The sequence below is a fragment of the Enhydra lutris genome, unplaced genomic scaffold (genome assembly GCF_002288905.1).
Source record: "Enhydra lutris kenyoni isolate GAN:26980312 unplaced genomic scaffold, ASM228890v2 scaffoldscaffold55, whole genome shotgun sequence".
NCBI lineage: Eukaryota > Metazoa > Chordata > Mammalia > Carnivora > Mustelidae > Enhydra > Enhydra lutris.
This window is the reverse complement of record NW_019154139.1, coordinates 6,281,850-6,309,351: the sequence shown is the minus strand read 5'-3', so window position 1 is coordinate 6,309,351 and position 27,502 is coordinate 6,281,850. Positions and strand designations below refer to the sequence as shown.

At 56.3% G+C, this 27,502-nt stretch overlaps 1 protein-coding gene across 2 annotated transcripts; it reads right to left on the bottom strand.

The window, feature by feature from the left end:
• LOC111157461 (NADH-cytochrome b5 reductase 3) lies at positions 1 to 27,502 on the bottom strand. 2 transcript variants are annotated; one of them, XM_022518881.1, is made up of 9 exons: positions 24,326 to 24,423; positions 17,584 to 17,715; positions 14,506 to 14,578; positions 14,038 to 14,144; positions 11,637 to 11,766; positions 11,187 to 11,270; positions 10,844 to 10,929; positions 6,074 to 6,173; positions 1 to 830 (listed from the first exon to the last, which is right to left on the bottom strand). In XM_022518881.1, the coding sequence occupies exons 2-9, from the start codon at positions 17,665 to 17,667 to the stop codon at positions 658 to 660; spliced, it is 837 nt and encodes a 278-aa protein (XP_022374589.1). In that variant the 5' UTR covers positions 17,668 to 17,715; positions 24,326 to 24,423; the 3' UTR covers positions 1 to 657. The 2 variants fall into 2 exon arrangements, with proteins under 2 accessions (XP_022374589.1, XP_022374588.1); XM_022518880.1 differs by lacking the exon at positions 24,326 to 24,423 and adding an exon at positions 26,721 to 27,502 and having other exon boundaries at positions 541 to 830.

The following is a 27,502-nucleotide window of genomic DNA, read 5'->3' as shown; positions in this document are numbered from 1 at the left end:
GGGGGGGGGGGGGGGCGGCTGGTAGGGGGGACCAGCTCCCTGCTGGCTGGGGCCTGCCTGGGTCCTGGGGTAGAGGTGCAGACTCCCAACCCCATGGCCCCTGCCCAGAGGACTTTTGGGTGTCACCTGTCATGTAGTGTCAGGTGCTGAGGCCTGGCCATGGCCCTAGGCAGGTAGTGAGGGGTGGCTGGTGAGGGTCCGGAGGCAGTGGCTGGGGCATCCCTGGCACCTGCCACTCTGGGCTGCCTGTACGTTTGTGTTTATTTCCAGACTGTGGTCTGCCCTGGGAGGGGTGCGCGGAGCAGAGCCCTTGCAGCCTTGGCCTAGTAGTGTGTGGGTGGGTGAGGTGGAGGGAGGGGAAGGCCGGGGCCCGGCCCAGCATCCCCGGTGAGAACCGATGAGGGCCAGACAGGAACCCGCCCCAGAAGGTGGCCAGCGGTGGCCCACGTGTAGAAGAACCCTGCTCCCAAAAGGGTCCCTGCGGGGCCAGCTCAGCGGGATACCCAGCCCAGCACAGGCAGGCCAGGCTGAGCCTGGGGCCACAGCATGAGATGTGGGGGAAGGAAGTGATGTTACAGAACGGTGGCAGGAGGAGTGGGTGTGGACAGGGCACGGTGAGTACGCAGGGCAGGCGTGCAAGCAGCCAGGGCCTGGCCCTCAGAAGGCGAAGCAGCGCTCCTTGGGGTGGCCCACGCGGTCCAGGTTGGGCAGGCAGGCATACTGGATCATGGGCGGGGGGCCGCACATCAGTATCAGCGGCTCCGCCTCCGGGGGCGGAAGGTGGTCCCGGATCATCTCTTCATTTACGAAGCCCTGGCTGTAGTCCCAGGCTGCGGGCAGAAGACCAGGTGAGTCCCAGCGTGGCCGTGTGACAGACCCACGACTGCCCACCTGCCCCAGGCCCCCTCCCCCTGACCGTCACTCTTGTGTGCTGTGAATTTCTCCCTTCTTTCAACAAACACCGAAGAATGAAGAGGCTGATCCAGAGCAAATGCTCGTTCTGGGCCCCCCGCCCCAGCCTGGCTCCCCCGGAACAAAACAGCTAGTGAGCAATGAACAAAATGGCAATAAGTGCATGTCTGTCACTATCTACTTTAACTGTAAATGGGCTAAATTCTCCAATCAAAAGTGGCTGAGTGCAGAAGAAACAAGACCTGTCTATACAGACACATAAATCAATGGAACACAACAGAAAGCCCAGAAATAGACACAAGGTTATATGGTCAATGAGTCTTCAACAAAGGTGGCAAGAATATGCAATGGGGAAAAGCACAGTCTCTTCAATGCTGTTGGGAAAACCAGACAGCTACATGCAAAAGGATGAAACCAGACCATTTCTGTTCAACACACACACACACACACACACACAAACCCTTAAAATGGGTTAAGGATCTAAATTTGAGACCTGAAACCATAAAAACCCTAAAAGAGAACATAGGCAGTAATTTCTGTGACATCAGCCACAGCAACACTTTTCTCCGTAGAGGACCCGAGGCACGGGAAATTAAAGCAAAAGTAAACTATTGGGACTACATCAAAATGGAAGCCTCCTGCACAGCAAAGGAAACAACCAACAAAACGAAAAGACAACCTATGGAATGGGAGCAGATATTTGCAAATGACCTATCTGATAGAGAGTTAGTATCCAAAATATATAAAGAACTGATACAACTCAACATCCAAAAACAAACAATCCAATTAAAAAATAGGCAGGAGACATGAACAGACATATCTCCAGAGACATCCAGATGGCCAACAGACACGTGAAAAGGTGCCCCACATCACTCATCATCGGGGACATGCAAATCATAACTACAATGAGATACGACCTCACACCTGTCACAAACGCTAAAATCAAAAACAAGGAAACGAGGCATTGGCAAGGACGCGGAGAAAAAGGAACCTCGCCGCTGCGGCACACGGGGGCGGCCACTGTGGAAAACAGTATGGAGGTGCCTCAAAAAATTAAAAAATGATCCAAGAATCACGCAACTGGTTATTTACCAGGAGAACACAAAAACACTCATTCAAAGGGAGACATGCACCCTGGTGTTTATAGCCACGTTATTTACAAAGCCAAATTCTGGAAGCAGCCCAAGTGTCTGTCCGCTGAATGAGTAAAGAAGACGTGGTATGTACATACAATGGAGTATTAGCCATAAAACGAATGAGATCTTGCAACGTGGAAGGATCTAGAGAGTTTGCTAAGTGAAGTCAGTCAGAGAAAGACAAATGCCAGATGATGTCGCTCGTACATGGAAATTAAGAAAGAAAACAAACAAACAAAAACAACAACAGACAAACCAGAAAACAGACTGTGGAGAAGGAAGAGATGGTTATCAGAGGGGACTGGGTGGGGGGATGGGCCAACAGCAGGTGACGGCGAGAAGAGGACCGATCCCGATGAGCACTAAGTACCGTACAGAATTGCTGAATCACTTCCCTGCACACCTGCAACGTAACACGGTAAGTTAACGACACTGGAATTAGAGGAAAACAAGACCTGTGCGTACACGGCCTACCAGACACTCACTTTAGGTATATGTAAGGACACACACGGAAAAACATATTCTATGCATACGGAAACGAGAAGAATGCTGGAGTAAGTAAGAGACAAAGACGGCATGCCGACAAGGACAGGACACCGGTCAGTATCTGTGCACACACGAAGTACATGATCACATGAGGCGAACACTAATAGATCTAAAGGGAGAAATAGCAACACAATAATAGTAAGGGATTTTTTAAGAAAAGATTTTATTTATTTATTTGACAGAGATCACAAGTAGGCAGAGAGAGCAGGGGAAACAGGCTCCCCGCTGAGCAGAGAGCCCGATGCGGGGCTCAATCCCAGGACCCTGAGATCATGACCTGAGCCGAAGGCAGAGGATTATTTAACCCACTGAGCCACCCAGGCGCCCCAGTAATAAGGGATTTTTTAAAAATATTATTTATTTACTTATATATCTGAGAAAGAGAGTGAGTGAGCAGGAGGGAGAGGGAGAGAGAATCTGAAGCAGACTCTGCCCGATGTGGGGCTCGATCCCACAACCACAAGAGACCACAAGTTCATGACCTGAGTCGAAATCTAGAGTTGGACGCTTAACCGACTGAGCCACCCAGGCACCCCAATAGCAAGGGATTTTAATACCCCGCTTTTATCAATGGATAGGTCACCCAGACAGAAAATCCATGAGGAAACACTGGCCTTAAAGAACATGTCAGACCAGATGGACCTAAGACACTTATAGAACATTCCATCCAAAAGCACACATATATCCTGCTCGCGTGCACACCTCCCAGCGGTCAGATGCCATCAGCAAGAAGACAGGAAACAAGTGTCCACGAGGATGTGGAGGAAAAGGAACCCTCGTGCACTGTGGGTTTGGGAACGCAAACCCGTGCAGCTGCTGCGGAAAGCACTGCGGAGGGTCCCTCAAAAAATTAAAACTAGAATCACCATTGGATCCAGCAGTTTCATTTCTGGATATTTATCTGAAGAAAATGAAAACTAACTCAGAAAGACATCTGCACCCCAACTTCCCTGCGGCACTCTTTACGGCACCCAAGATACGGAAGCAGCCATCAATGGATACAGGGGTAAAGAAAGTGTGTTATAAATACTGTCAGCGGGGCGCCTCGGTGGCTCAGTGGGTTAAAGCCTCTGCCTTCGGCTCAGGTCATGATCCCAGGGTCCTGGGATCGAGGTCAGGATCGGGCTCCCTGCTCAGAAGGAAGCCTGTTTCCCCCTCTCCCACTGCTTGTGTTCCCTCTCTTGGTGTGTCTCCTTTTGTCAAATACATAAATAAAATCTAAAAAAATAAAAACAAAGACAAAAAAAAAAAAAAAACCACCAAAAGCAAGAAACCCCAAGCTCACAGATACAGAGAACAGATTTTGCTGGTTGCCAGAGGCAGGGGTAGGGAAGAAAGAATCGGGTGGAGGAGGTTTTAGTCTATTTTTAAGAACTTGCACAGGATGAAGTTCTATTTGCTAGTGTATAAAATGTGCAGGTATAGAAGCTAGCTCGATTTTACCACGACTTTTTTTAATAGTATATTTTTCTTTATACGCATGCTGAAGGTGGCTTTGTGGGGAAACACAGGTCAGCTGTATTTGCCGCGTGAGCTCCCCGCACCACCTGTTCCTTCACGGCCACGCCCGCAGGCCACTGTGCCCTCTCTCAGCACCCAGAACTGGGTGATACCTAACGCGGTAGCGGTGCCTCAACTCCTCTTGAGCGGTGGGTCACGGTAATAATAAACGTTAAGTGTTAAGATACTCGACTGCCCACCTGCTAACGGGTTCCTGTTCCAATGGTCCCCAGCAGGGAGCACTCTGGGGAGGGGGGCACTGCCATGTGTCACCACCAGGGGTCAGCACTGGCTCCCTCCTCTGCGACCGGGAGTGCTAAGCCTAGCCTACCCCAGGACGAGCAGGGAGGAAACATCCCACCCTTGATGGAGACGCCGATACGAGAGAAACACGTTCCTTTCTTTAGGAAAAGAAGCAACTCCAGGACCAGGTGCCCCGGTCAGACATCCCTGCCTGACCCTACAGCTGACCCGTGAACAGCAGGGGTGGGAAACACACACACACACACACCCCTGCACGGGTCCACTCACGTGTGCACTTTTGGCCATTAGTGCAGCACCATCGATAGATTTTCCTTATGATTTTCTTGTTAACATTTGCTTCTCTCTATGCCAGTGACCGTAAGAACACCACGCGTACCGTACAAGACCGGCGTTAATCGACGGTTTGTGTTCTCGGTAAGGCTGCTATGGGTGGTTACATTTTTGAGGAGTCAAAGTTCCATGTGGAATTTCGACAGCACATGGAGGTCAGTGCCCCGAATTCTGGTGTTGCCTAAGGGCAATGGTACTTTGTCGGGCTCACTAATCAGCTGCTACTTGGCTCTGTAACTTTGCTAATAAATCTGTTTCCTGGCCGCCTACCCCTCCCCCGCTAGAACATCAGCTCACGGGCCAAGCTGGCTTCAGGAACAGAGCAGACAAGGAGCCTGGTTCCGATGGGCGGCCAGCAACCAATCCTGGGGCACTGCTGCCAGGTCCTCAATCCATCCTACGCCTACGCCTAGCTCTAGGCCAGGAGGCCCAGCACCCGGCTTGATCACCCCAGGAGGGCTCCTCTCTCCAAGATGGACCCAGACGACCCAGCTCAAGAGATGGGCACCTGCCCCTAGAGCCCATCCTCTTGGTTCTGGGGGAAGCGGAGGTGGGATATTCCCCACACCACGGTTGAGCCCGGGGAACCGTGGGCCCCAGGGGAAGGGGGCGGCAAAGCAAGGGCAGGGTGGCCGATCACACACTGGGGCCCATGAGGAGGCTACAAAAATGTCCAGTTTCCAACATCTAGAAGTTTCCAGTGAAGATGCAGGTCCTTGCTTCTCTTGAAAAGTAGAAGGGCCTGACCTATAGGGCTGCAGTCACAGTACTCCCTACAGTGTCCCAACTCTGGAGCCAAATACCACCAGCGTCACAGACCAAGAAGCCTGAGATTCTGCTCTTCTCCCAGCAACGAAATTGAGGTATTTCCTGTACCCACATCTCTGCCTACAGCAGAACTTAACTCCCAGGGGGCAGCCTTGTTTTGGGTTTTGTAGGCAGCCCTCCTTTGCTGCCTCCTACGTGATTTTGGCATACTGGATGGGCACAAGGAGGGTCACTGTACATCCGCCCAGCCTAGACCACCCCACCCAGGGCCCAGGGAGAAAATGGTGACACGCCTTACAGGGTACAAACGGCACAGCAGGAGCAGTTGCCCCTACCCCCCGCAGTAACCCTGCTGACCAGCCCCAGAGTAAGCCCCCCACCAAGGGCAGAAGGCCTCAGGCTCTGGAGAAGGATGTGAGTTCAAGCCCACTGCCGGTGTTTTCTAGCTGGGTGCCGCGGGACACTTACTTGCCCTCTCTGATCTGTCCCTCATCTGTGAGATGGGGTCACACCACCTCCCTCTCAACAAGCCACCCTGAGCACCACCGGAGACCAAGTGAATCAAAGGCCCGGGACCCCCCACGCAGCCTAGCCCACCCAGGGCTTCCGTCTCTCACCTTCAGGGGCTTTGTCCACAGTGTACCAGAGCTTGAAGCGAGCAGAATGTTCGTTCCTCAGTTCCTCTAGCTCGGGCCGCAGCAGGATGTCCTTCTCAGTCTGGGGGTGGGGGGAACAGGGCCCGGAGGTCAGGGAGGACTGCCTTTGAGACACTTGTCACCTGGATGGCTCACCATCCCACCCACCGTGGGCCACACGCATGGCAAAGCTTGCAGGATGGCAGGACGGCAGCCCAGCGGAGCCGACCCAGACTCCCCGAAACGCGTGCCCCGTTCTCCCAATCTCGCCCAACCGCCTCGACGCTGCAGACAATGTTCATTCCAGATGTTTCCTACCACTGTGGGGACATGTGCCCTGATATAACAGGGAGTGGAGGAAGCAAACAGCTGAACACAGGTGCAGTCAAATACAGAACAGGAAGGACTGGGAGGAAACAGGCCAAAACCTGCGCCACGACTGTCCCACTTAAAATAGCGGTGACAGGTCCCTCATCCCTCGGATAAGTCCCCTTACGTTCTGGTGTCTCAGGCTGCACAGCCTTAAATCGGGAAATACAGACAACTACTCCCCAGATCACACCTGCTCCTTCCACAGCCTCGCCCACACTGTGACCTACAGCACCCCACTCTGCTCCCACCGGCTTTGTCCAGTTGGCACGTGGCCCTGTCCTCAGCCTGGTGTTACCTCCTCCAGAAAGCCTTCCTGGACTCCCCAGGGGCATCAGTGACCTACTCCTCACACAGCCCCTCTGACCACAGGCCTCTCTGCCTCGTGCATTTCCAGGTCACTCCCAGACAGATGGGGCTCCTCGGGGCCAGGGGGCGGCCTGACCGACCTCAAGGGACTGTTATACACTGGGCACCAAAGGGCTCTGTCCACTCACAAACCACTCCTGAGGCCCTGGGCTGGAGCAGAAGGGCCCTCCCCAGGGAGGCAGACCACAGGAGATCCAGGGAAGCATTTTCTCTGTCCCAACAGCACCGCGACATGCTCAGCAAAAGGGACTACTGGGGGCGCCGATCACAGCGGGGACCAGGCAGGAAAGGACAGGTAATATGAAGCCACAGCAATTAGTATTTCCTGAGCCTGAGCCTGTGTGGAGGGGGTCTTGCTGACAGGTGGGACCAACCCAGCTCAAGGTACACCTGTACCTTGAGTACCCTGTTCCTCAGTGTTCCCCTCCAGGAAATGGGCTGTAGGCAGAACGCATGAGCCTCTGCGGGTCCCAGGGAGGAGGATATTGACTGTTTTTTCCATTTCTTTTCTCTTCTTATTTTTTTCCTTTTTTTAAATTTATATTTAATTTAATTTAATTTAATCTAAATTTTTCCGTGCCCAGTGTGAAGCCCAATGTCGGGCTTGAACTCACAACCCCAAAATCAAGACCTGAGCTGAAATCAAGAGTCAGACTCTTCATCGACTGAACCACCCAGACGCCCCTTGTTTCTCCCATTTCTCAGGGGGACAGTGGGCCCCTCCTGCCCTGATCGAGTGAGGACAGGGCCAGGGCTCAAGCTGGACAAGCTCTGCGTAAAAAATGCCAATATATGGAGGTAAAGAAAATCCCGGGATGGCCTTCAGAGGTAACGAGTGTTAGGATCTTCTGTGTATCTTTTAGACTTCAGTTTCTAATGAGTACCTATACTCTCTTTTTAACAAAAATGGGATCAGAGCATGCATGCCGCCTTGCCGCCTGCTCTTCTGAGGTCAGAACACTCTGCGGACCCTCCACGTGGCATCAGCCTCTGAGTGCCCGCACCTCCCTTCCCAGCTGCCCAGCCCCCGCCGGACAAAGGGACTGCCGGTTCCCGACCGAAGGGCATTTAATTGTCTGGAACACCCTCCTTCATAAACAATGTCTCTCTGCCCATTCTCCCTGCCCTACCCATTCCTTAGATACATCTTGGAAAGTGGAGTTCGGGCAGAAAGCTCCACGTGGGTAAGGCACTGGAACACGCAGGTTTCAGCAACGCACACAGCAGCAGCGCGCCCAGGCCTGACCCTCTTCCCACGCCTTTGCTGGCTCCGGGTAATAACCATTTAATATTGGCCAGCCGGATGGATGGGAAGTAACCCTCACGTTTTATTTATCTACACATTTATTTTATTTATTTTTAAAAAGATTTTATTTATTTATTTGACAGACAGAGATCACAAGCAGGCAGAGAGGCAGGCAGAGAGAGAGGAGGAAGCAGGCTCCCTGCTGAGCAGAGAGCCCGATGCGGGGCCGATCACAGGACCCCGGGATCACGACCCGAGCCGAAGAAAGAGGCTTTAACCCACTGAGCCACCCAGGCACCCCTCTACACATTTATTTTAAAGGTTATTCATTCATTCATTTTTTTAAAGTAATCTGCACGCCCAATGTGGAACTCGAACCCATGACCCCAACATCAAGAGTCCTGTGCTCTTCAAAGGAGCCAGCCAGGCACCTGTATTTTCTATTATTTAAAAAAAAGATAAGGGGTGCTTGGGTGGCTCAGTCGTTAAGACTCTGCCTTCGGCTCAGGTCATGATCCCAGGGTCCTGGGAGCCCCTGCATTGGGCTCCCTGCTCAGCGGGAAGTCTGCGTCTCCCTCTCTCACTCCTCCTGCTTGTGTTCCCTCTCTCGCTGTGTCTCTCCCTGTCAAATGAACAAGTAAAATCTTTAAGATAAATAAATAATTAAATTTAAAAAAAAATTGAAAGATGCGATTGTCACTGGCTCTAGTTGTATCTTATTAGTCTGAAAAGACTCTCTCCATATTGGTGATGCAGTGGGGACTTTCCCCAGCTGTTTACCGATCTTACTCATAATGGGCTTTTCTCACTTGTAAGCAGATGGGCTCTCCCTTCACGTCTCGCTTAGATGGCCTGTCCCCATTCATTCACTCAATAAACCCATAAAAATGCTCACCCAGCACCCCTAAAGTTTCACTTTTCTACGTGTACATTCTTTAACCTCAACCTCATTTTACTGGAAGGTTAAAGCAGGGATCTACTCCGCATTTCCCAAATTCATAGCCACTAACCCCACACTCCTTTCATCTCTCCCCTCCATTTGAAATGCCACCCGCACCACCTGCGAAGTGTTGTATGTACTTGGGCCTGTTTCTAGGCCAGTGCTGTTCAATGGAACTTCCTGCAGTGATGGGGATGGGAATGTTCTAGATCTGTTATCCCACACAGTAACCACAAGCCACAGAACCCATGAAACGTGGCTATGAAGATCAGGAAAGTGAGTTGTAAATTTTAGTTAATCCTCATTAACTTAAATGTAAATACCTACATGTTCTAGCATGTTCCAGCACAGTCCAGACTCTCCACATGTTACCAGAACTGCTTTAGGTCCAGTAAGCCTGGCTGTCATGTGGGGGGTCAGGAACCACTGTTCTTGGTATTGATGCTTTACTAAACCCCATCCAGTGAGCTGGATTCTTCCTTCTTTCTTCTCAAAACTTTCTCTGCTGTGCACACTTTGTCCTTACATAACACTAACAACTTCTTTGCTCTTTGTCACTCTCCTGCCATCACGGGCGCACACTGCAACTTCCAAAGGCTATGTGACTTCCCACATCACCCCAACCCAGTGCAAACACAGGTATGGAGTCCAGCGACTTCTAGTACGCCAAACATTAGAAAGGTTTGCAAACATGTAAAACGGGACAGAATTTTCTAAAATACAGTGATTTTTCATAAAATATGCTCTGGCTCAAGTCCTGGTCCCACTACCTCCTGGGAGACGGGTCAGTCAAGTCCCTCTCTGGGTATCCGAGCTAGAAAGTGAGCAATTTCACGACCCTGGCTAGTGGGCCAATGGGCTGGAGGATGCCCTGTATGGGCAACACAGGGCTGACAGCCCCCGGAGACTAGTCCAGCAGCACTAAATGGAACCACGGTCCTCCCACACCCACCAGCTTGGAATTAAAGGCCCTTCCCACCCACCACCCGCCTCGATCAAAGCCGCCTCGATCAAAGCCACCTCGGTTGGCCTCAGGGCGGTTTACTGCAGCTGTGGGAGTCCAAGGACCTTACAGATGGACGGGACAGAGCCTGGGCCCGAGGGGCCCTGGGATAAGCTGACCTGAACCATATCTGAGAGGCACAGCAGGCCTGGGTGTGGCCCCCACACTGTTGGGGGACAGGTGTCTCATCTCAGCATTCCCCCAACAGGGACCACTTTGCAAAACCCACATATTCAGTCATAAAACACTGAATCTACGAAGACTCCTGGGGTAACCCTGCTTCATCAGCTAATTCTACAGTGAGGGAGCGGAGCTCAGAGAAGGCGAGTGGTCCATCCAAGGCCACACAAGAGGCCAGGGCAGAGAGCTGGCAGGCGTGGGGAGGACATGCGCTCGCGAGTCAGAGAGACCAGGTCCAAACCCAGCCCCAACACCCCCGGCCCAGGGCCTTGCCTGTGGCTGTGCTCTCGGCCCCACGGGCTCCAGGCCAACCCCCGGCCCGGCCAGTGTTCTTCCACTCTACTGCCGGCCCCTAACTCTGCCTGTGGGGCAAGTGCTGAGGCTCGGAGGAAGCAGCCAGGGAGCAAATCCCAGGTTGTGGAGGGCTCCGGGTGCCTCGTGCCCTTGGCCCCTGAAGCAGCCCCACTGGGGTCAGACACCGGGCCCCAGACTGGAAAGCCGGGCCCCCCCCCCGGCCACAGGAAGGCTGCCCATGCACCGGGTGCTCAGAGCACCCACAGTCCAGCCACGGAGCCGCCCAGACCCTCTGAGCAGCACCCCTCCCCACGGGAGCCTGGCTTGCGCATCTTGGGGTCACCTACTGACCTGGTTGGCAAACAGGAGGTGGCACACGGTGGGGTCATGTGGGTCTTTCATGATGGCGCGGATCACCTGCAGCATCGGGGTGATGCCTACAAAACAGCAGCACCCCCCACGCACTGAGTGAGCACCTGCTGTATACGTACCCCCAGGCCCAGTGCCCAGTGCCAGACAGGCAGGGGGCGGCATGGAGGGGAAGTGCCAGGACAACCAGGCCTGGGGGCCTGCCCTCAGGGAGCTCACAACTGCTTATAATCCGTGCCGCGTCCCATGGTTTGAACCTAAACGTTGACTCCCACCCATGACATCGCCCGCCAGGGGCTCAGCAAGGGGCTCTGGGACCACAGACCCGTCCCGCCAGCGATCATGCCGACCGACTTCACTGTCTTGATGACGGGGTTGGACTTCTTGTCTGGACGGATGGCAAACTTCCCTGCGGAGAGAAGGGAGAAGGGGAGATCCCAGCTCTCAAACATGCCACGCCTGGGGCCGGACAGGATGGGAGCAAAGCCAGCCGAGAGGAGCAGGAGGATGAGCCTTTCGTTCCTACTGCAGACGGTGCAGGGGTAGGAGGCGGGCCTGGGGACCCAGAAGTGCTCTGGCTGGATGCTTCCGCTTAATAGGTTTCAGGCAAACAAAGCTGATCCGTGGGCTGCCAGTCTGCAGCCCTTGGGGTGACCAATTCCCCTCCGAGACAGCCGAGGAAACCGGTCCCCCAATAGGGGTCCCCCACCCAGACAGCAGCAGACCCAGCATTCAGCATGCCCGCCGGGGCTCTGGGCACTCCAACCCAAATCACCTTTGCCCTGGTAGACCAGCAGCCCGTTCGGGCCTCGGAACTCAATGGTGTCGCCAATCTTCATGTTTTCCAGGTACTGGGACATCTTCCCTCCAGCAGGGAACTTGGGATGGGTGTCTTTGAAGTAAACCTACAAGATACACCCACAGTCCTCGGGCGCTGTTCTCAGGGTCACCGGGCTGAGCTCTGGGCCGCAGGGGGAAGGAGGCTTCTGGGGTTCTCTGTGGCCTGTGTGTGGCTCTCTCACACGTAAGGCCCCGTCCACCAATCTCAACTCACCCATCTGCAGGCCCACCCCCCAGGAGTCTGCCTTTCCCTAACAGCCCCCCTGAACACCAAGCGTCCGCCTGGGGAACAAGGCCCCCAACCCGAGGGCTCGATGTATTAACGTCCTGCCAAGAACGGTCTCCGTGCCCCCTCCTGATGGGAGATTCCCATGCTGGGAATTCAGCACAGACAAGGCTCTGGGAAGTGGGCTTAGCCCCACCCCTCCCTTGCGTGTTCTGTTCGTTCCATTCTGTGCTGTCATAAAAACAGTGTTTCTGGAACAACTTTCCTCCCTGTGCCCTGTGGGACTTCCCCTTTGAAAGAAAGGAAGTTCTACAAGAAAGAGATGGGGAGACGGTGCACAGCTCGCCCCGCCCAGGGCTGGGGTGCCGGGCCTCGAGGGGACGGCTAGGGAGGGACCAGCAGCCCAAAAGGCCTGGGCCCCTGGGGAGAAAGAAGAGCTGGTCATGGCCATAGCACAGGGGGGTGTCAACATGGAAGAAGCACAGGGACAGGGAGGGAGAGGCAGAGCCACGTGCGGGCCAGCCCTCTGGCTTTTGTCCAGGGCCAATGGGGAGCAGGGAGCAAGGTCTCTGAGCCAGAGGGGGCCCGGTCTTCCTGAGTTTCCCATCCTCTACCTGGATCCCACCCCCCAACTCCCTAATATCTTCTCCACATTCGGCTAGAATGATTCCAACAAGAACAGATCTTGAACCCTCAACAGCTTCCCTTCCTTCTGGACAAACCCCCAAACCTTACCGCCCTCCCCCAACCGCCCTGCCATCCCTCCTCTTGTCCTAGGAAGCATCTTCATCTCCTTCAGACCTCAGGGCCTTGGCACTGGGAAGGTCCTTCTCCCTCCTCTCTGTCCTTGGCCTCCACGTCTCAGCCCAGGGAAGCAGCTCCCATCACCCCACCTGACCCACTCTGCCATGCCCGGTGCCCGGTCTCCTGTGTGAGAGGAGCAAGGGTGTCCACTCTCCAGGCAAAGACAGGCTCTTGAGCCTGCGCCTGGGCCCCCAGTATAATCTAAATGACACCGAGCTAAGGAGGGCCCAGGCCCAGCTCCCCTCCTGCCTTCACAGACCCAGGGCCTCAGCTGTGGCCCAGCGGGAGGGGCCTCTGCCTCTGTCCTTCCACCCATGAGGGGCCCAGTGAGGGGCCTGCACAGTGCAGTTAGGACAGTAAGCCCGGCCCCCGGGAGTGTGGGGTCAGGGTGGCCATGGGGGTTTGGGCCTCTCCGGGGAGGGTCTCCAACACCCCACCCACCCCCACTGGCCTGGGCTGATCGCATGTGTCAGACGGGCCGTCTGGGAACATGGATCGTTCCGCAAAGCTTCTGCTTCTAATTTCACAAAAGTATACTGTGCAACGACTGTCATTTCTCTTTCCGCTCAAATGTGATGATTTTTTTTTTTTTTTTAGAGAGAGCACATGCGAGACAGACCATATACATGCAAGTGGGGGGAAGGGGCAGCGGGAAAGAGAATCCCAAGCAGACCCCACGTTCCGCGTGGAGTCCGACTCAGGGCTCGATCGCACAATCCTGAGATCATGACCTGAGCTGAAATCCAGAGTCGGATGCTTGACAGACCGAGCCCCGCGGACGCCCCTCAGTGTGGTGATTCTTCAGATCCTCGCTGGCTGTGTCTCTGGTCTCAGGGCTGCCTCCCCCTTACAGCATGCACCTACCCCTGCCCGTGAGGGAGCCAAGCTCCCCAGACAACAACCCGAGCTACTCACATCACTCCTGAGGGGGCTTTGGGCTATCTCTTAGGAAAACGTGCTCGGGAAAGGACCGGCTGGTCACCGACACCATGTGACTGAGCGCGTCGGAGCGGGCCCCCTGCGGCCACAACCGGACACCCAGTGCCCTAGGCCTTGCCAGTCTAAGGGCAGGCAAGTGAGCTCTGCACGAGCTGGTCAACCTTCCCAGTTTCTCTTCTGCAGAAGACCCTCGCTGAAGCTGCTCCTCCCGGACCCCAGGCCCTGCCCGCTGCCCCTGCCTGTGCTGGGAAACTCCAGTTCACTTTCATTTAGAACCCGGCATGAGGGAGCACCAGGCCCTCAGAGACCGGGTTACAGGGGATGTGGTCGCCCCGGCTCCCACAAGGCCATGGCCCCAAGACCTCACCTTGATGACCAAGTCCACAAAGCCCTTGTCGTCATCACTGGAGACAGGAGTGTAGGGCCGAATGACCAGGTTTCCATCGATCCGAGCCGAGAGGTAGATGTGCTGGCCTGCAGGATAAGATGGGGGGATTCTGGTCCCAGAGGGTCCGCGGACTACCTCTGCATGGTGCGCTGGTCTAGTCAGCCATCGCCCTGTGCCCCACCCTGTCCTCAAGAGGCCGGCCTGGCCTAGACTCCAGGGCCCCCTTCACGCCCCCACAGGGCTTCCCATCATGTCCCAGCTTCCTGCTGTCACACCTCTGCTCCTGCCGGAGATACTGTCGGGGACACCATGGATGTCCCCTCTCATTCAGACACTCATTGTCAAAGGGCCCGTGTGGCTGTCACTTGGTCCTTGAAGACTTCCCCACTCTCCCTAGTTCAAGAGCAAAGCTCCCAGTTCTCTGACCCAGCCTTCAGCTCCACTCACCGACGGGGAGGCCCAGGATGTGCTGGGGTGACGGCAGGGCGAAGCGGAACCGCCGGGTGTCGTGGCTGATCACCTGCGAAGAGGCACCTGTTAGCACCTGGGGCAGAGAGGCCCCCAGCCCTCATCCTGGACGCGTCCCACGTCATCCAGAAGGGATGCTGGTGCCACATGTGGACACACAACATGTGCATGCACGTGTGCACAGGCACGGAGCCAAACACGCACCACGTGTGCCTCTGCTCTCACTGGCCCAGAGAAGGGCAGGGACCCACCCAGGACCCCCCAGCAAGGGGATTAGGGTAGGGAATGAACTCAGGATCCCAATGGCAGGCTGCCAGATGGCCCAGAAAATTCTGAGAGCAAGAGGGAGGATCCAACCCTGCCATCAGCTTGGGCAGGGTCCTGGGGTGGCAGGAAGACCTCGGGCCCTGGGCTGGCAAACTAAGCGCAGGGCTGAGACAAGGCCCGTGTGCTAGAGCCGGGGACACAAGAGAGGGGCTCCAGATGATGTTAAAAGTCCCCTGAGAAGTGGGACGGCCATGACGGCAGCAGGCTGCATAGGGCAGAAGTGCACCAGCCCCACTGCCCACGAGGTCAGGGCCACAGCTAAGGGCCCTAAGCCAGGCCTCCACCCTGCGCAGGGTGGGCAGGCGATGGCCATTTCCCCCCAGAGCGGGGCAGAGGCTGGTTAAGAGCCAGGCTGGGCCGAGGAAGGAGCCAGAACCAAAGCCCCCCGTTCCCCATTAAGCAGACTTAAACCAAGGCCGGGGAGGCAAGTCTCCCATGGTAAGCTGGAGTCAGAGCTGGGGATAAACCCAGAGCCCCAGCTCCCTGAGGCCGCTGTGGGGTCTCTCCTGCACCCGGCCACTATCCAGCACAGGTTTGTGCCCACACGAGGCTAGGCGACGTGGCAAGGTCCACTGATGGACAGTGTCATCACTTGGAGGGAGGACAGCAGACTCCTCCAAAGGAACAGAGCACCATTCTGAGTGGCCCTGAAGCGGACAAGCAGAGGCAGGAGGCCTGGGTTGCAGAAAGCCAGAGCCCAGCCACCACCTAGGACACCCCCAGCAGTCTCTCCACACCCCAGCCCAAGCCTGAGGCGGCCTCCCCCGTGAACCTTGTGCTCCATGCAAACTGAGCCCCCAGGCCTCCTGGGAACAGAGTCCAGGATTATCAACTGGTCCTGGGCTCAAGGTCAGAAGCCCACATGCCAGGCAACTTTGGGAAGAAGAGAAACAGGGAAAGACACTGATAATTCTTGGGCTGGATGACAGAGGCGGGGCCCAGCAAAGTCATGAGGCTAACGTCTGTGCAGGGCTCAGCATGGGGCTGCTGGCCAGGGTGAGCCAACCCGTCCACCCCCAGAGCTCCAGGGAGACCTTGAGGGTCAGCAGGTCCAGGAAGGGCAAGCAGTGGGGGGAGGGGGTCTCCCTGTACCCCTGGGGGAGCTTAGTGAAAGTATCAAAAAGCGGACCCAGCCGCTGACCCCCAAAAGCCACCACTAGACTATAGTGGGGGAAGGAGCAGATTTAACTGCTCGGACAGCCTCCCGCTCAATCAAAAGGGACTGGTGGGTCCACTGTGTGACTGCCCTCTGGGGAAATGCTAGACAGTTGTCAAAAATAATGAACCAGCTTTGGGTGAGATGTGGTAAGGTGTCCGTGTTGTATGGCTGGGTGAAAAAAATCAGACTCTTAAAAAGTGACAGTAAGAAAAAAAAAAAAAGTGACAGTAAGTATACACACGCCTAAAACTGCACACATCACACATATGAACAGGTTGCCCAGGAGGCAGCATGGGGGGGATGTTAATACTTAACAAAGAATGTTTATAGTGGGCACATATAAGCCACATGTTCCTTCTGGAATTAAAATGGTTAAAATATATATAAAACATATTGAAAAGATAATGCCTGATAAAAGCTTCTGAGAAGTGGTGATTTTTTTTTCTTTTTCCTATCTTTGGCTTTCTACTTGTCTGTGACCTCCTGGTTCTGTGCCTCAAGGGGCCTCAGACTGGAGCTCTGGGTGGAGACGCGGCTGGGCCCAGGGCCTGGCAGGTGACTTTCTCCGCTCCATGACTCAGTTCTCCCTGTCACACCCTTCCGAGACAGCTGCAGTGGCCAGAAATAGCACTAGGGAGGGGCTCTGATGAGGGAGAGTAGGGAGAAAAGCAGCTGTTATAGGGAGGCAGGGCAAAGGCAGGAGAGATGTTTTTTGTTTTTTTTTTTAAAGATTTTATTTATTTATTTGACAGAGATCACAAGTAGGCAGAGAGGCAGGCAGAGAGAGAGGAAGGGAAGCAGGCTCCCTGCTGAGCAGAGAGACCGATGCGGGACTCGATCCCAGGACCCCGGGATCATGACCCGAGCTGAAGGCAGCGGCTTAACCCACTGAGCCACCCAGGCGCCCAGGAGAGATGGTTTTAAATCATGATCAGACCTTTGAAAAGGGAAAGGGTCAAAGACCAGGGCAAGAGTGAGCCTTCCAGAGGGGCGGATGGAACCACACAGTGAGACCATGAGATCACGAATCTGCACAGAGGCAGAAGGTACCAGGGTCCCACAAGCACCACCAGGCCCGGAGAAGGCGACCCTGGGGGCAGGGGGGAGTCGTTCGCTTTAAGGAAAGGGGCACTGGGATGGGAAGCACCTGGGACCAAGGCAGGAGCAGGCCTGAGTCCTCGTTCTACCCCTAACTCACAGTGTGACCTCCAATGCCCCCCCGCTCCTCTCTTGCCCTGTTTTCCCATCTGTTAAATGGGTGCTTAGACCCCAAAGTCCCGAGGGGTCCCCTTGCTCTGGCCTTCTGTGGGATAGAGTGTGGTTTGCAGAGCAGGCTCTGTGGTCAGAGACCTGGGTTCGAACCCCTCCTCCTGCTTACTGGTAGCCCTAGAAGGGGACATCACTTCAATTTCCCCATCGAAAGATGGGCAGACAACAGGATCTATTTCGGGGGGAGGGGCACCTGTTCCCTGAGCACACAGCAGTCGCCGAGAAGCTCTGCAGGGCCGGCAGGGAGGGCGAGGAGCCTCTGCAGGCCTAGACGCGGCAAGCCCGGGTTGTTGGGCCCTCACCTCCTTGTCGATGAGCCGCAGCGGGTACTTGATGTCCGGGCTCTCGAGGGTGATGGCCGGGGCTGAGCGCTGGAACAGTTTCATGAGCAGGTTGTAGAGGAACCAGACTGGGGACAGGACCACATGGCCCAACTGAAATGACAGGGAGAGAGCCACGAGGTCAGCTGGCCTGCCACCTGCCCTTCCCACAAACACAACAGTTGGTTCACACCTCCAGGCCTCTGCTCATGCTGTCCCCTCTGCCAGGAGCACCCTCTCCCCACCACCCTCATCCAGGGAACCCCGGCATCCCCTTTGGTGCCGGCTGGGAGAAGTTGCAAAACCCAAGCACATGAAACCTATTGCTGTATTCCTAAGTCACTGGCAAAGCTCCATTTCCCAGAGGAACCAGGACAAAGAAAGCTACATAACAGAGCATGTGACCCTTTTCACTTTGGCTGCCAGGAAGCTCACAATAAAGTTCTCAAGTAATTGTGCTTAATCTTGGGCACTGAGTATCTAGGCTCCCTCCCTCCTACCCTTCCTTTAGTCAACTTCCCTGCTCCCTCACCCTGAGCCTGGAAGTTCTGCCTTCAGGTTTGAGGGACTTGGGTCTTGGCACTGAACTGGGCATGGAGAGCTCTGCTCCTTGTTGGCTGTGTGATCCTGGCTAATTCCCTTGCCCTCTCTGAAATGAATTGGACCAGATGATTTGCAAGGACCCCTGAAACTCGGAGAGTCTACTGCCCAGAACCGTGATGAGCCCCACATGGTTGTTCAGCACCACTTTACAGATGAGCAAGCAGCTCAGAGAGGGAACCAACTTGCCCAGAGTCACACAGCGGGCGGGTGGGGAGCTGCAATGTGAACCTGAGTCCACTGGCTTCCCCAGTCACACTCTTAAACATCTGGCCCATGCTCCCTCTCCTATGTGACCTTGAGAGGCTCCCCCTTGCCAGCCCCCCACCCCCCACAACTCAACCTCACAAACACCCTAAAAGATGCTTAGATTTTTATCTATCTTTTAAGTAGACTTACTTTTAAAATTTATTTATTTATGGTGGAGAGAGCACTTGAGCACGCAGTGGAGCAGCAGAGGGAGAGGGAGAGAAAGGCCCAAGCAGACTCTGTGCTGAGCACAGAGCCCGACACGGGGCTCGATCCCACAACCCTGAGATCACGACCCAAGCCAAAACCAAGAGTCGGACACTCAACTGACTGTGCCACCCAGCGCCAGTTAAAAAACACAAAACCCAAATTCCCTGGCCAGATAACTCACTACACTTCGGTATACTTGGGGAGAAGAGCCTTGCAGAAGCCGGACAACTGGTTACCCATCCTTTCTAGCTGTTTTTGTCCCGGGGCAAATCACTCAGCCTCTCAGAGCTGTTTCTCCAACTGTGAAATGGGATCATTTCATCTGCCTCTAACCATGAGGGACACAGTAAGGGCCATTCCCCAGGATAACTCAAAAATGGCACAAAAAAACAAAGGAAGGTCAGAGAACTGGTCCTCATTAAAGGAAGCTCTCGTGGGTTGAACAGAGGCCCCCAAAGACATACCCACATGGATCCTGGGAACGTGACCTGACCGATAATGGACCTTTGTTGATGCAACCCAGCTAAGGATGTTGGGGTAAGTATCTGGGATTATCCTGGTGGGTCCCCAACCCCATGACAAGTGTCCATATAAGAGAAAGAAGACTCAGAGTGAACTCGAAGACAGAGATGAAGACTGGAAGAAGGTGGCCAACAGCCAAGGAAGCTAAACGTTGTTGATAGCCTCCGGAAGTAGGAAGAGACAAGAAGGATCCTCCCCTAGACTTCCAGAGAGGGGGCTCTGCCAGCACACTGATTTCAGACTTCTGGCCTCTGGAAGTGTGAGAGAATAATGTCTGCTGTCTTACGCTAGTTTTCAGTGACTCTTCCAGTTCTAGGAAGCTGAGACAGAGGCCAAAGAGAGCCCTGGAACGTGATGCATGGCTTTGGATTATAATCTTGGGCCAGAAATAAAATAGCTATAAAGGGCAATTTTTTTTTAAAGATTTATTTATTATTTGAGGCAAAGAGAGAAAGAGAGAGAGAGCGCACACAAGCAGGGGAGAGGCCGAGAGGGAGGGAGAGAATCTCAAGCAGGCTCCCTGTAGAGCACAGAGCCCGACATGGCCCATTCCTTAACCATGACCTGAGCTGAAATCAAGAATCCGGATGCTCGAACACTGAACCACCCAGGCGCCCCTACAAAGGGCAATATTGAGACAACTGGTGAAACCTGAATTAAGGCCCATGGATTAGATAAGGGCATTGCAGGGGAGCCTAAGTGGTTCAGTCAGTTAAGCATCTGCCTTCAGCTCAGGTCATGATCCCGGAGTCCTGGGATCCAGTCCTACGATGGGGTCTAGGTGGGGAGCCTGCTTCTCCCTCTCCCTCTGCCTGCCGCTCCCCCTGCTTGTGCTCATGCTCTCTCTCTCTTCCGTCAAATAAATAAATAAAAATCTCAAGAAAAAAAAAGAAGATAAAAGAGCACTGCATCCAACGTCACTTTCCTGAATCGATCACTGTCCTGTAATCAGGCAACAGAATGGCCTTGTCCTTAGGAGATACACACTCAAGTATTTAGGGGCAAAGGGGCTTCGTACCTATACCTTACTCTTAAATAGTTAAATAATAATGAAACATACACACACTCACAATAACGCAAATACAGTAAACGTTAACTACATTAGTGACAAGGTCCATCTGGGCAAAAAGTATACAGGAGTTCACACATTATTGCAACTTTACTGTAAGTTTGAAATTATTTCAAAATAAAAAGTGGGTGTGGGGTGGGGAGGAGCCCACACTGGTGGTTCGAACAGTGAGGCTGAGATCCAAAAGTGCACACTGCTTCTCCAGAAAGCCGGCTCACGTTTTTTTTCTGTAGCCATCACGGACACACCTCCCTGACGTTAGTTCTCTCAGCAAATGACCATGTGTTCTCCTTAACATCACCGTACAAGTTCCCCTTTTTGCCTTGACTGCCAGGAAGCTCAGAGCCAAGTTCTTTGATTGCACAGCTTCTTAAGGTAGCATATTCTGCAGAGCGTAGACCTGGAAGTGGCTGGTGAGAGGACCCTCGCCTCTCAAGGCCCACCCCACTGCTCCCTGGCTTCCTAGACACCTTGCCAGGATTCTCCACTTTCTATCCAGGATTCTCCAACTTTCTATCGACCTAGGGAGGGTGCTCTGGCTGAGTACCTGAGGCCTCTCGGAGCCTCAGTGTTCTCATCTGTAGAAGGAAAACTGACTGCTCTGCCCACCTTCTGGGGGAGCTGGGATATGAGCTGAGATGGGGGTGCCCAGGTCACAGAGGAATGTGGGTGCACACACAGGAACTTTTTCCTGCCGCCCTCAGTGGGCCTCTGACAGCGCGGAGGTGGAATACCCAGGTGAAGAAGGGCAGAAGCACCATGGCCCCTGCTCCCCGAACCGGCCCAGCAGCTTCAAGTTACCTTGTGGCTGCTATGGTTTCAGGCCCTTTGTTGGGCTTAGAACAATGGGCCTCTCTCCCAGGCAGGGCCTCTAGGCTGGGTAGAGCCTAGGCCCCACCCCACAGAGCCCCTGGTCTGTGACTAATGGGTCTGAAGGAAAGGCTCTCTAGAGCCAGCCAGGGCTCCCTTCTCCAACCCTGCCCATCACAGCAGGGGCTGGGGCCATCCAGCAGGGGTCTATGGCCACTGCCCATTTATCCAGCCCCCACCATATCCCAGACAGCACACAGTGTTTCGCCCATCCTGGGTCTCATTAAGGGACCTGGCTGGCAGCCCTGGACTCGGGGGTCAGGAGGCCCAGTCTAAAACCCCACCTCAGGACCTCAGGGGGAGAACCTCAGCCTTTCTAGGCCCCGCCCTCCTTAAGTGCAAGTGGACATCCCATCTAGGGCTGGGGGGGGATTGGGGGTGTGGGAGGTAGTGGGGATGGGGGGGGATGATGGAAAAGGTCTCACACAGAGCGGGCAGGGCAAACGATCCCAAGCTGGGACTGCCCAGTGAATGATACACGAGCAACCTGAGGTAATCCTCCTTTCCGCCTCAGGCCACAGGCACCATGTTCATCACCAGGTCACAGAAAAGGAAACAGACCCAGAGAAGGGCCGTATCTTGCTCCAACTGCACCAAAGCCAATTCTCAGAACCACACTCACAAGGGATATTACTGTCCCTGTTCCTCAAGTGACTTGCCTGTGGTCGGGTCCTACAGCAAGTCAGGGAAGAAGCCAGGACTCAGCACCAGGCCCGTCTAGCTCTTCCCAGGCCACCTCCCTGGACAGGTGCCCTCTCGGTGCCCCGGCCACAGAGCCCGAGGCCCGAATCCCACCCACCACTGTCCCATATCCTGCCTCCCACAATGAGACCCCAACTGCCAAGCCAATGGGGCCCCCACTCCCTCCTCAAACACCCATGATGGCTCCCCACTGCCTACACTCAAGGCCCCTACTATATGGCTACAGCTCTGGCCAAAAGCCCTTCTTGCCTCAGGCCTTTGCACAGTCTTCCTTCTGCCCCAATCGCCCTTCTTCTTCCCTCATCCAGAGAGGAAACTCCTATTCATCCTTCAGAGCCCAGGTCAAAGATCAAATCTTCCTTGACTGGCCTCCCTAGCTAATCTGGCCCTCAGTGGACTTCCACAGCCCCTGCTCCCCCTGCAAACTCGGTGGGGGTGAGGAGAATCTGCAGGTCCCTCCCAGTCAATCGGAGAATCCCTATCCGTTGGGAGCACTGTTTAGGGAGAGAGTGGAGTGAACTTACATTTGCAGGAAATCACCACTGGAAGGAGCCCTGCAGATGGACTGAAATGACGGTAAGGGCCAGCTGGAGTTGTGTCTGGTGCTCCCTGGAGTTTTATTTTCCCCAGATCTTGGCCAAGTTTGATAACATAAGACCCCCTGGGCCTGCAGCTCGCTGTGCAATTGGCAAAAGGCCTTCCCTTGCATTTCCTCACTGACCCACAGCAGTGAGAGTCAGGCCCACTGCATTCATTTGACAAATGAGGAAACTGAGGCATCGAGGCCCAGGGTGGAGTCTGGGCTTGGGTCCCCAATTTTCTGTCACTTATCTCTCACCTGCCCCAAGCCCACAAACACTGGCTGTGACAAAGATTCCCAGGTCAACAGCTCCGAAGGCAAGTCCTGAATACGGGCTGCAGCCCTCGCAGAGCCCTTCCAGAGGCCAGGTACCAGCCTCGGGGACCGCGGACGCCAGCCTGCGCTCAAACGGCCCGTGTGTGGTCACAGCTGAAGTGCCACAGCAGACCCCAGGGCAGGAACCCCAGGAGGTAGACATCTGGGTGTCTCCTCACCAGGGCACATCCCCCCTCAGAGACACTTGGTAAACATTTGTGGAAAAATCCAGGCCCCACCCCTGCCCCAGGCCGTTTTCTGACTCCCTTTATTTTGTCTGGAAGTTTCAGGAACCAGGGCAAGAGGCCAGGTCCCTCCCCAGCAAGCTCGGGGCACCCGCTTACCCTGTCCCTTTGAAAAACCCACAGCCCTTCACAGAGCACAGGCCAAGGTGGCTAGGACCCTTGCTCCCACCCTGCCGGGCACAGCCGCCTTCCAGAGGTCCGGAAGGATCAGTGCCCTGGCCCCGGAAGGAGCTGCTCCCGTGGGCAGTTGACAAATGTCATCCGCTTTCCTTCTAGTCCCCACTCCCCGTGACTGCACTACATAGAGCACATAATTATCTCTCATAACCCTGTAAGCCCAGAGAAGCGAGCTATTACCACTCCCAACCCAGGCAAGGAAGCAGAGGCCCGGGCGACAGACCTGGCCCAAGGACCAGCATTTAAACCCAGGCATCTGACTCAAGTCCACGCCCTGAGTCACTGTACAACAGTCTCTCTGTGCCCGCGGGCCCCGTGTGGCCCCTGAGAGAGCAGAGGTGGACTTCTGCCAGCCTACACCTTCTGTCCAGGGAGGCAGCTGTGGGCTGTCAGTCCTTCAGGCCATAAACCCCAGGAAGCACACCTCACACCAGGGACGTGCCACGGGACCCTGGCCCTGAGGAACGCAAGCCAGTGGGAAGACAGACACAGCCAGGGGAAAGGGTACAGTGGAAAGGTAAAGGCTTCAGCTCCCAAAAATGGAAGGCTTTGCCAGATTCACAAGGGGTAAGGATGCTCTGTTCCCGCAACTTGGAAGTGGAATGAGCTCTGCACCGCACCCCCCCCACCCCCCCGCCAAGCCCAGGGCACCACTACCACCCCTGCAGGCAGTGGCCAGAGGAAATAGAAGGCAGATGGCTGAGCCCAAGGACCCACCCCAGCTCCTGCTCAGCCGAGCTGCTCATACACAGACACACACATGTACCCACATGTACAACCAGGTCGCCGCAGCCACTGGGTGGGGGGGGTGGTCTGGGAGACTGGTGCCTGCCTCCCAGACCTTGACCTGATGCCCCTCCAGGCCATGCTCTGCCCCTCAGGGAACCCTCCACCTGCCTTTCCTCACCTCTGCTGACACAGGAGGGGGAGAGGGGAAGGAGCAGCCAAAGTCCCAGGATGTCTCCAGGGAGCGCTCAGCACACCCACCACTGCTGAGGGGCTGGGAAGCTCCCCCCCACCTGCCACCCTCCCCAGGGCAGCCCACCCTGCTGCTCAGCCCCTGGAATTCCCTACTGGGACCAGGCGTGCCATCCACTCTACCCATGCCATCCACTCTACCCGGGTTAGGTCTGAGGGGGCAGGGTGAGCCCTCCCCAGGCGCCAGCTCCATGTGCTGAGGCTTACCTGCCTTGTTGCCCACCAGCTGTCCTGCTGGGATCTGAGTGTCCACCTCCCTCCTGGTCCCCTTCTCAGGAAGTGGAAGGAAGTGGGAGGGAGTGGAGGAAGTTCTGCAGGGGGGGCTCCTGGCTCGCAACTGTGGGGGAAGGGAACTCGGGAGGAGGGGCAGGAGGACAGCAATGGGGCTCTCAGCAGAGGAGACACAGCCCTGCTCTCCTGGGGCCAGAGATGGGGGAGGGCGGGGGGAGCAGCGGAAAGCCTGGGACTCTACCTGTGATGGCAGCCTGTCAGCCTGTCAGGGCCCCCTGAGCACTCAACAGCTGAGCTGGGGACCAGGGAGCCACAGTCCCAGAAGGCGGGCCAATCCCCCAGGGTTCCCCCCAGGTGGCTGACAGACTCCAGAGCCAACCCCTCAACTGCGGGGAGGCCCCCTGGAGCATGGGAGGAGGCCTCCTGTGGAGCCTGCATGTCCCAGATAAGGCGCCCCAGAGCAGTCTAGTGTGCAGAGCTGGAGCCAGCCCCCTGCAGACCCTGTAGAGCGTGAGCCCAGGAGGCCTAGCTAGGGTCTGCTGTGGGTATTTCCGGCTAAGCGGGAATCCCAGCAGGGCACACAAGGAAGGGGCAATTCCTGCCCAGCTACCTGGGGGGGGCATGTAGGGGGACTGGCCTGTCATCCGGGATGGTGACTCCCCTGTCCCCAGCACAGCTGAGTGCTCAGCAGGCTCCTTGGGCAGAGGAGGCCGAGGAGTTACTGAGTCTCCTGATCCCCAGACAGGGCTCTGCCCCTCACAACGCGGTTGCCAGGGAGCCTTGGCTCTTCAGCAAAAATGGATGGAGCAGCCACTCGCTGGGGACGCAGCGACAAATCCTACCACCAGCAGCCAGAAGGTGAGAAGCATCGCAGGAAAACAGCCGGGGTGCGGGTCAGGGGTCGAGGAGGACGTTCCTGTGCAGCTGAGTAATGCCCACGGGTTCGCCCTGGGCAAGGCTGCTGCTCGGTCTGAATGTCCCCCAGAGTCCTGGGCTGGGCCACAACTTCATGAGCAAGTACCCAGGCCAAGAGGCCTTTTGGCCTCATGAGGAGGAACCTCACAGAGCCAGAGGGAGGAGGCAGGCGCCCTCCAAGCCCCCGGGGCCTGGGGCGGGGACGGCGGTGGAGGCAAGCGGCCCTGGGCCTCATCCTTAGTGCCAGCCCTGTGGCCTGCTCCCCGTGTCCAGCCAGCACCCGGGACCACAGTGTGTGTAGGGATCTGGGCAGCTGCCCTCTGGCTACAGCCTTCTCAAGGAGCACACGGCCCCAGCCCCACCCTGGGGGCTTTTGAGAAAGCCAAGGGCGGAGGTGTGGGGGGGGTGGGGAGGCCCTGCACCGGCCCAAAAGGGACAGCAGGATGGTGGACTTTGGAGCCCACAAATCCAGGCCCTGCCAGACACCGGCAGGTGACCAAGTGTAATCTGCATTTCTTCGTTTGTGAAATGCGGCTCACAAGTTAGTCAGCTTCTAGCCTTCACGGGGAGAGCCCGAGGCGAGCCCAGCCGGGCAGCCCCGCAGGGCCCCTTCCCGCCAGACTACGGTGCCTCGGAGTCACTGTGGCCCCAAGAAGCCACAGACCCTGCCACCAGGCCAGAGTGCACACATACGGCACTCCCACACCCACGAGCTCTCAGAAGCTCTCACACACATTCACTCCCGCCTGCTCACGCGGCCACACAGGCTGCTCGGCCGCACACCTCCACACGCACACTGCCCACCACGCCCGGCCCATAGATTCACGCTCAGCCACACATCTGCACTCTCGAACGCATGCCCATTCACGCTCACTCTCGTGCACACTCACACTTCACACCCAGTCACTTCATATATTCAACCAGCCGCCTATTTGCACGCACAAACTCGTGTGCGTTCACACTCCCACGCACTTTCGTGCACACCCACACGTCACCCCGTCGTGTCATTTATTCACACTCAGCCACACACGTGCGCTCTCAAACTCATTCCCATTCACACTCACACTCGCTCACCGGCACACTCGGTCAGACTCCAACTTTCCCTGCCACACCCTCTCCCACCCGCACTCGCAGGGCTCAGGCGCAGCCCGCTCCTCCCTCCACTGGGCGGGACCGGGCGGGACCGGGAGGGATGGAGGGGGGTGGGATGCGGGCGAGCGGGCGGGGCGCCCAGTGTCCGTCAGCCGGGTGCCCGGCCCCCGGAGCCCGCCGCCCGCACGCCCCCACCCCCGGTCAGGAGAGCTGGGTCCCGGGGACGGAGGGCCGGGACGTGAGTCGCGGCTCCCGCGGGACACGCGCGGGGCGGGGTCCCCGTGCCCCCCGTCCCCCCGCGCCCCCTTCCCCACGTCCCCCCGCGCCCCCGTCCCCGCGGGCCCCCGCGCCCCTCCCCGCCTACCGTGCTCAGCTGGGCCCCCATCGTGGCGCCGCACGGTGCTCCTCCGCCGCTGCCGAAACAGTCGGGCCGCCGCGCCCAGGCCCCGCCCCCCGGTCGCGTCACCTCGGCGGAGGGGCGGGGCCGCGCGGGCCCAGGCGGCCCCTCCCCGCACACAGCCGCAGGGAAGGGGCGACTGGGGAGTTGCCCGCGCGCTGCAGGTGGCCGGCGGTCGGCGGCGGAGTTGGGGTCTCCACGCGAGCGCGCAGCAGGGCTCCGGCCCGCGGGGCGGCCTGGGGTCGCACGTCGGCCTTCTCTGGGTCCCTTTTGTCACCAGAAAGAGGGAAGGTGGCGCCCCTCCTCGACGGGATCCGGAACAGAATAATCCGGAAGCGGCCAGGCCACGCCTGGCCTAAACTTAGGGGCACCTAGCGCGGCGCTGGGCCTCACGGGCCTTCCCGGTCCTGACACTGCTTAGCTGCGTCCCCCTCCAGGCCTTTGAACCCGCTGTTCCCTCTCAACGGGACACTGTCCCCAGCTGCCTCAGGGCCGCCCGGGCTCACTGTTTGGCTGCAGGTCAAATAGCTCTTCCTGCAGCTGAAGTCATCCCACTGTGTTCCCTCCTGGGTTGCCTGTCCCCAGGCCCACCGCATCCCAGGGGACTATGGGCTCCCTGAGGGCAAGACTTTTTTTTTTTTTTTAAGATTTATTTATTAGGGAGAGGGAGAGAATTCTCAAGCCGGATCCTCTGGCCTGCCCTGCCCTATGCTGAGTGCACAGCCTGATGGGGCTCAATCCCAGGACCC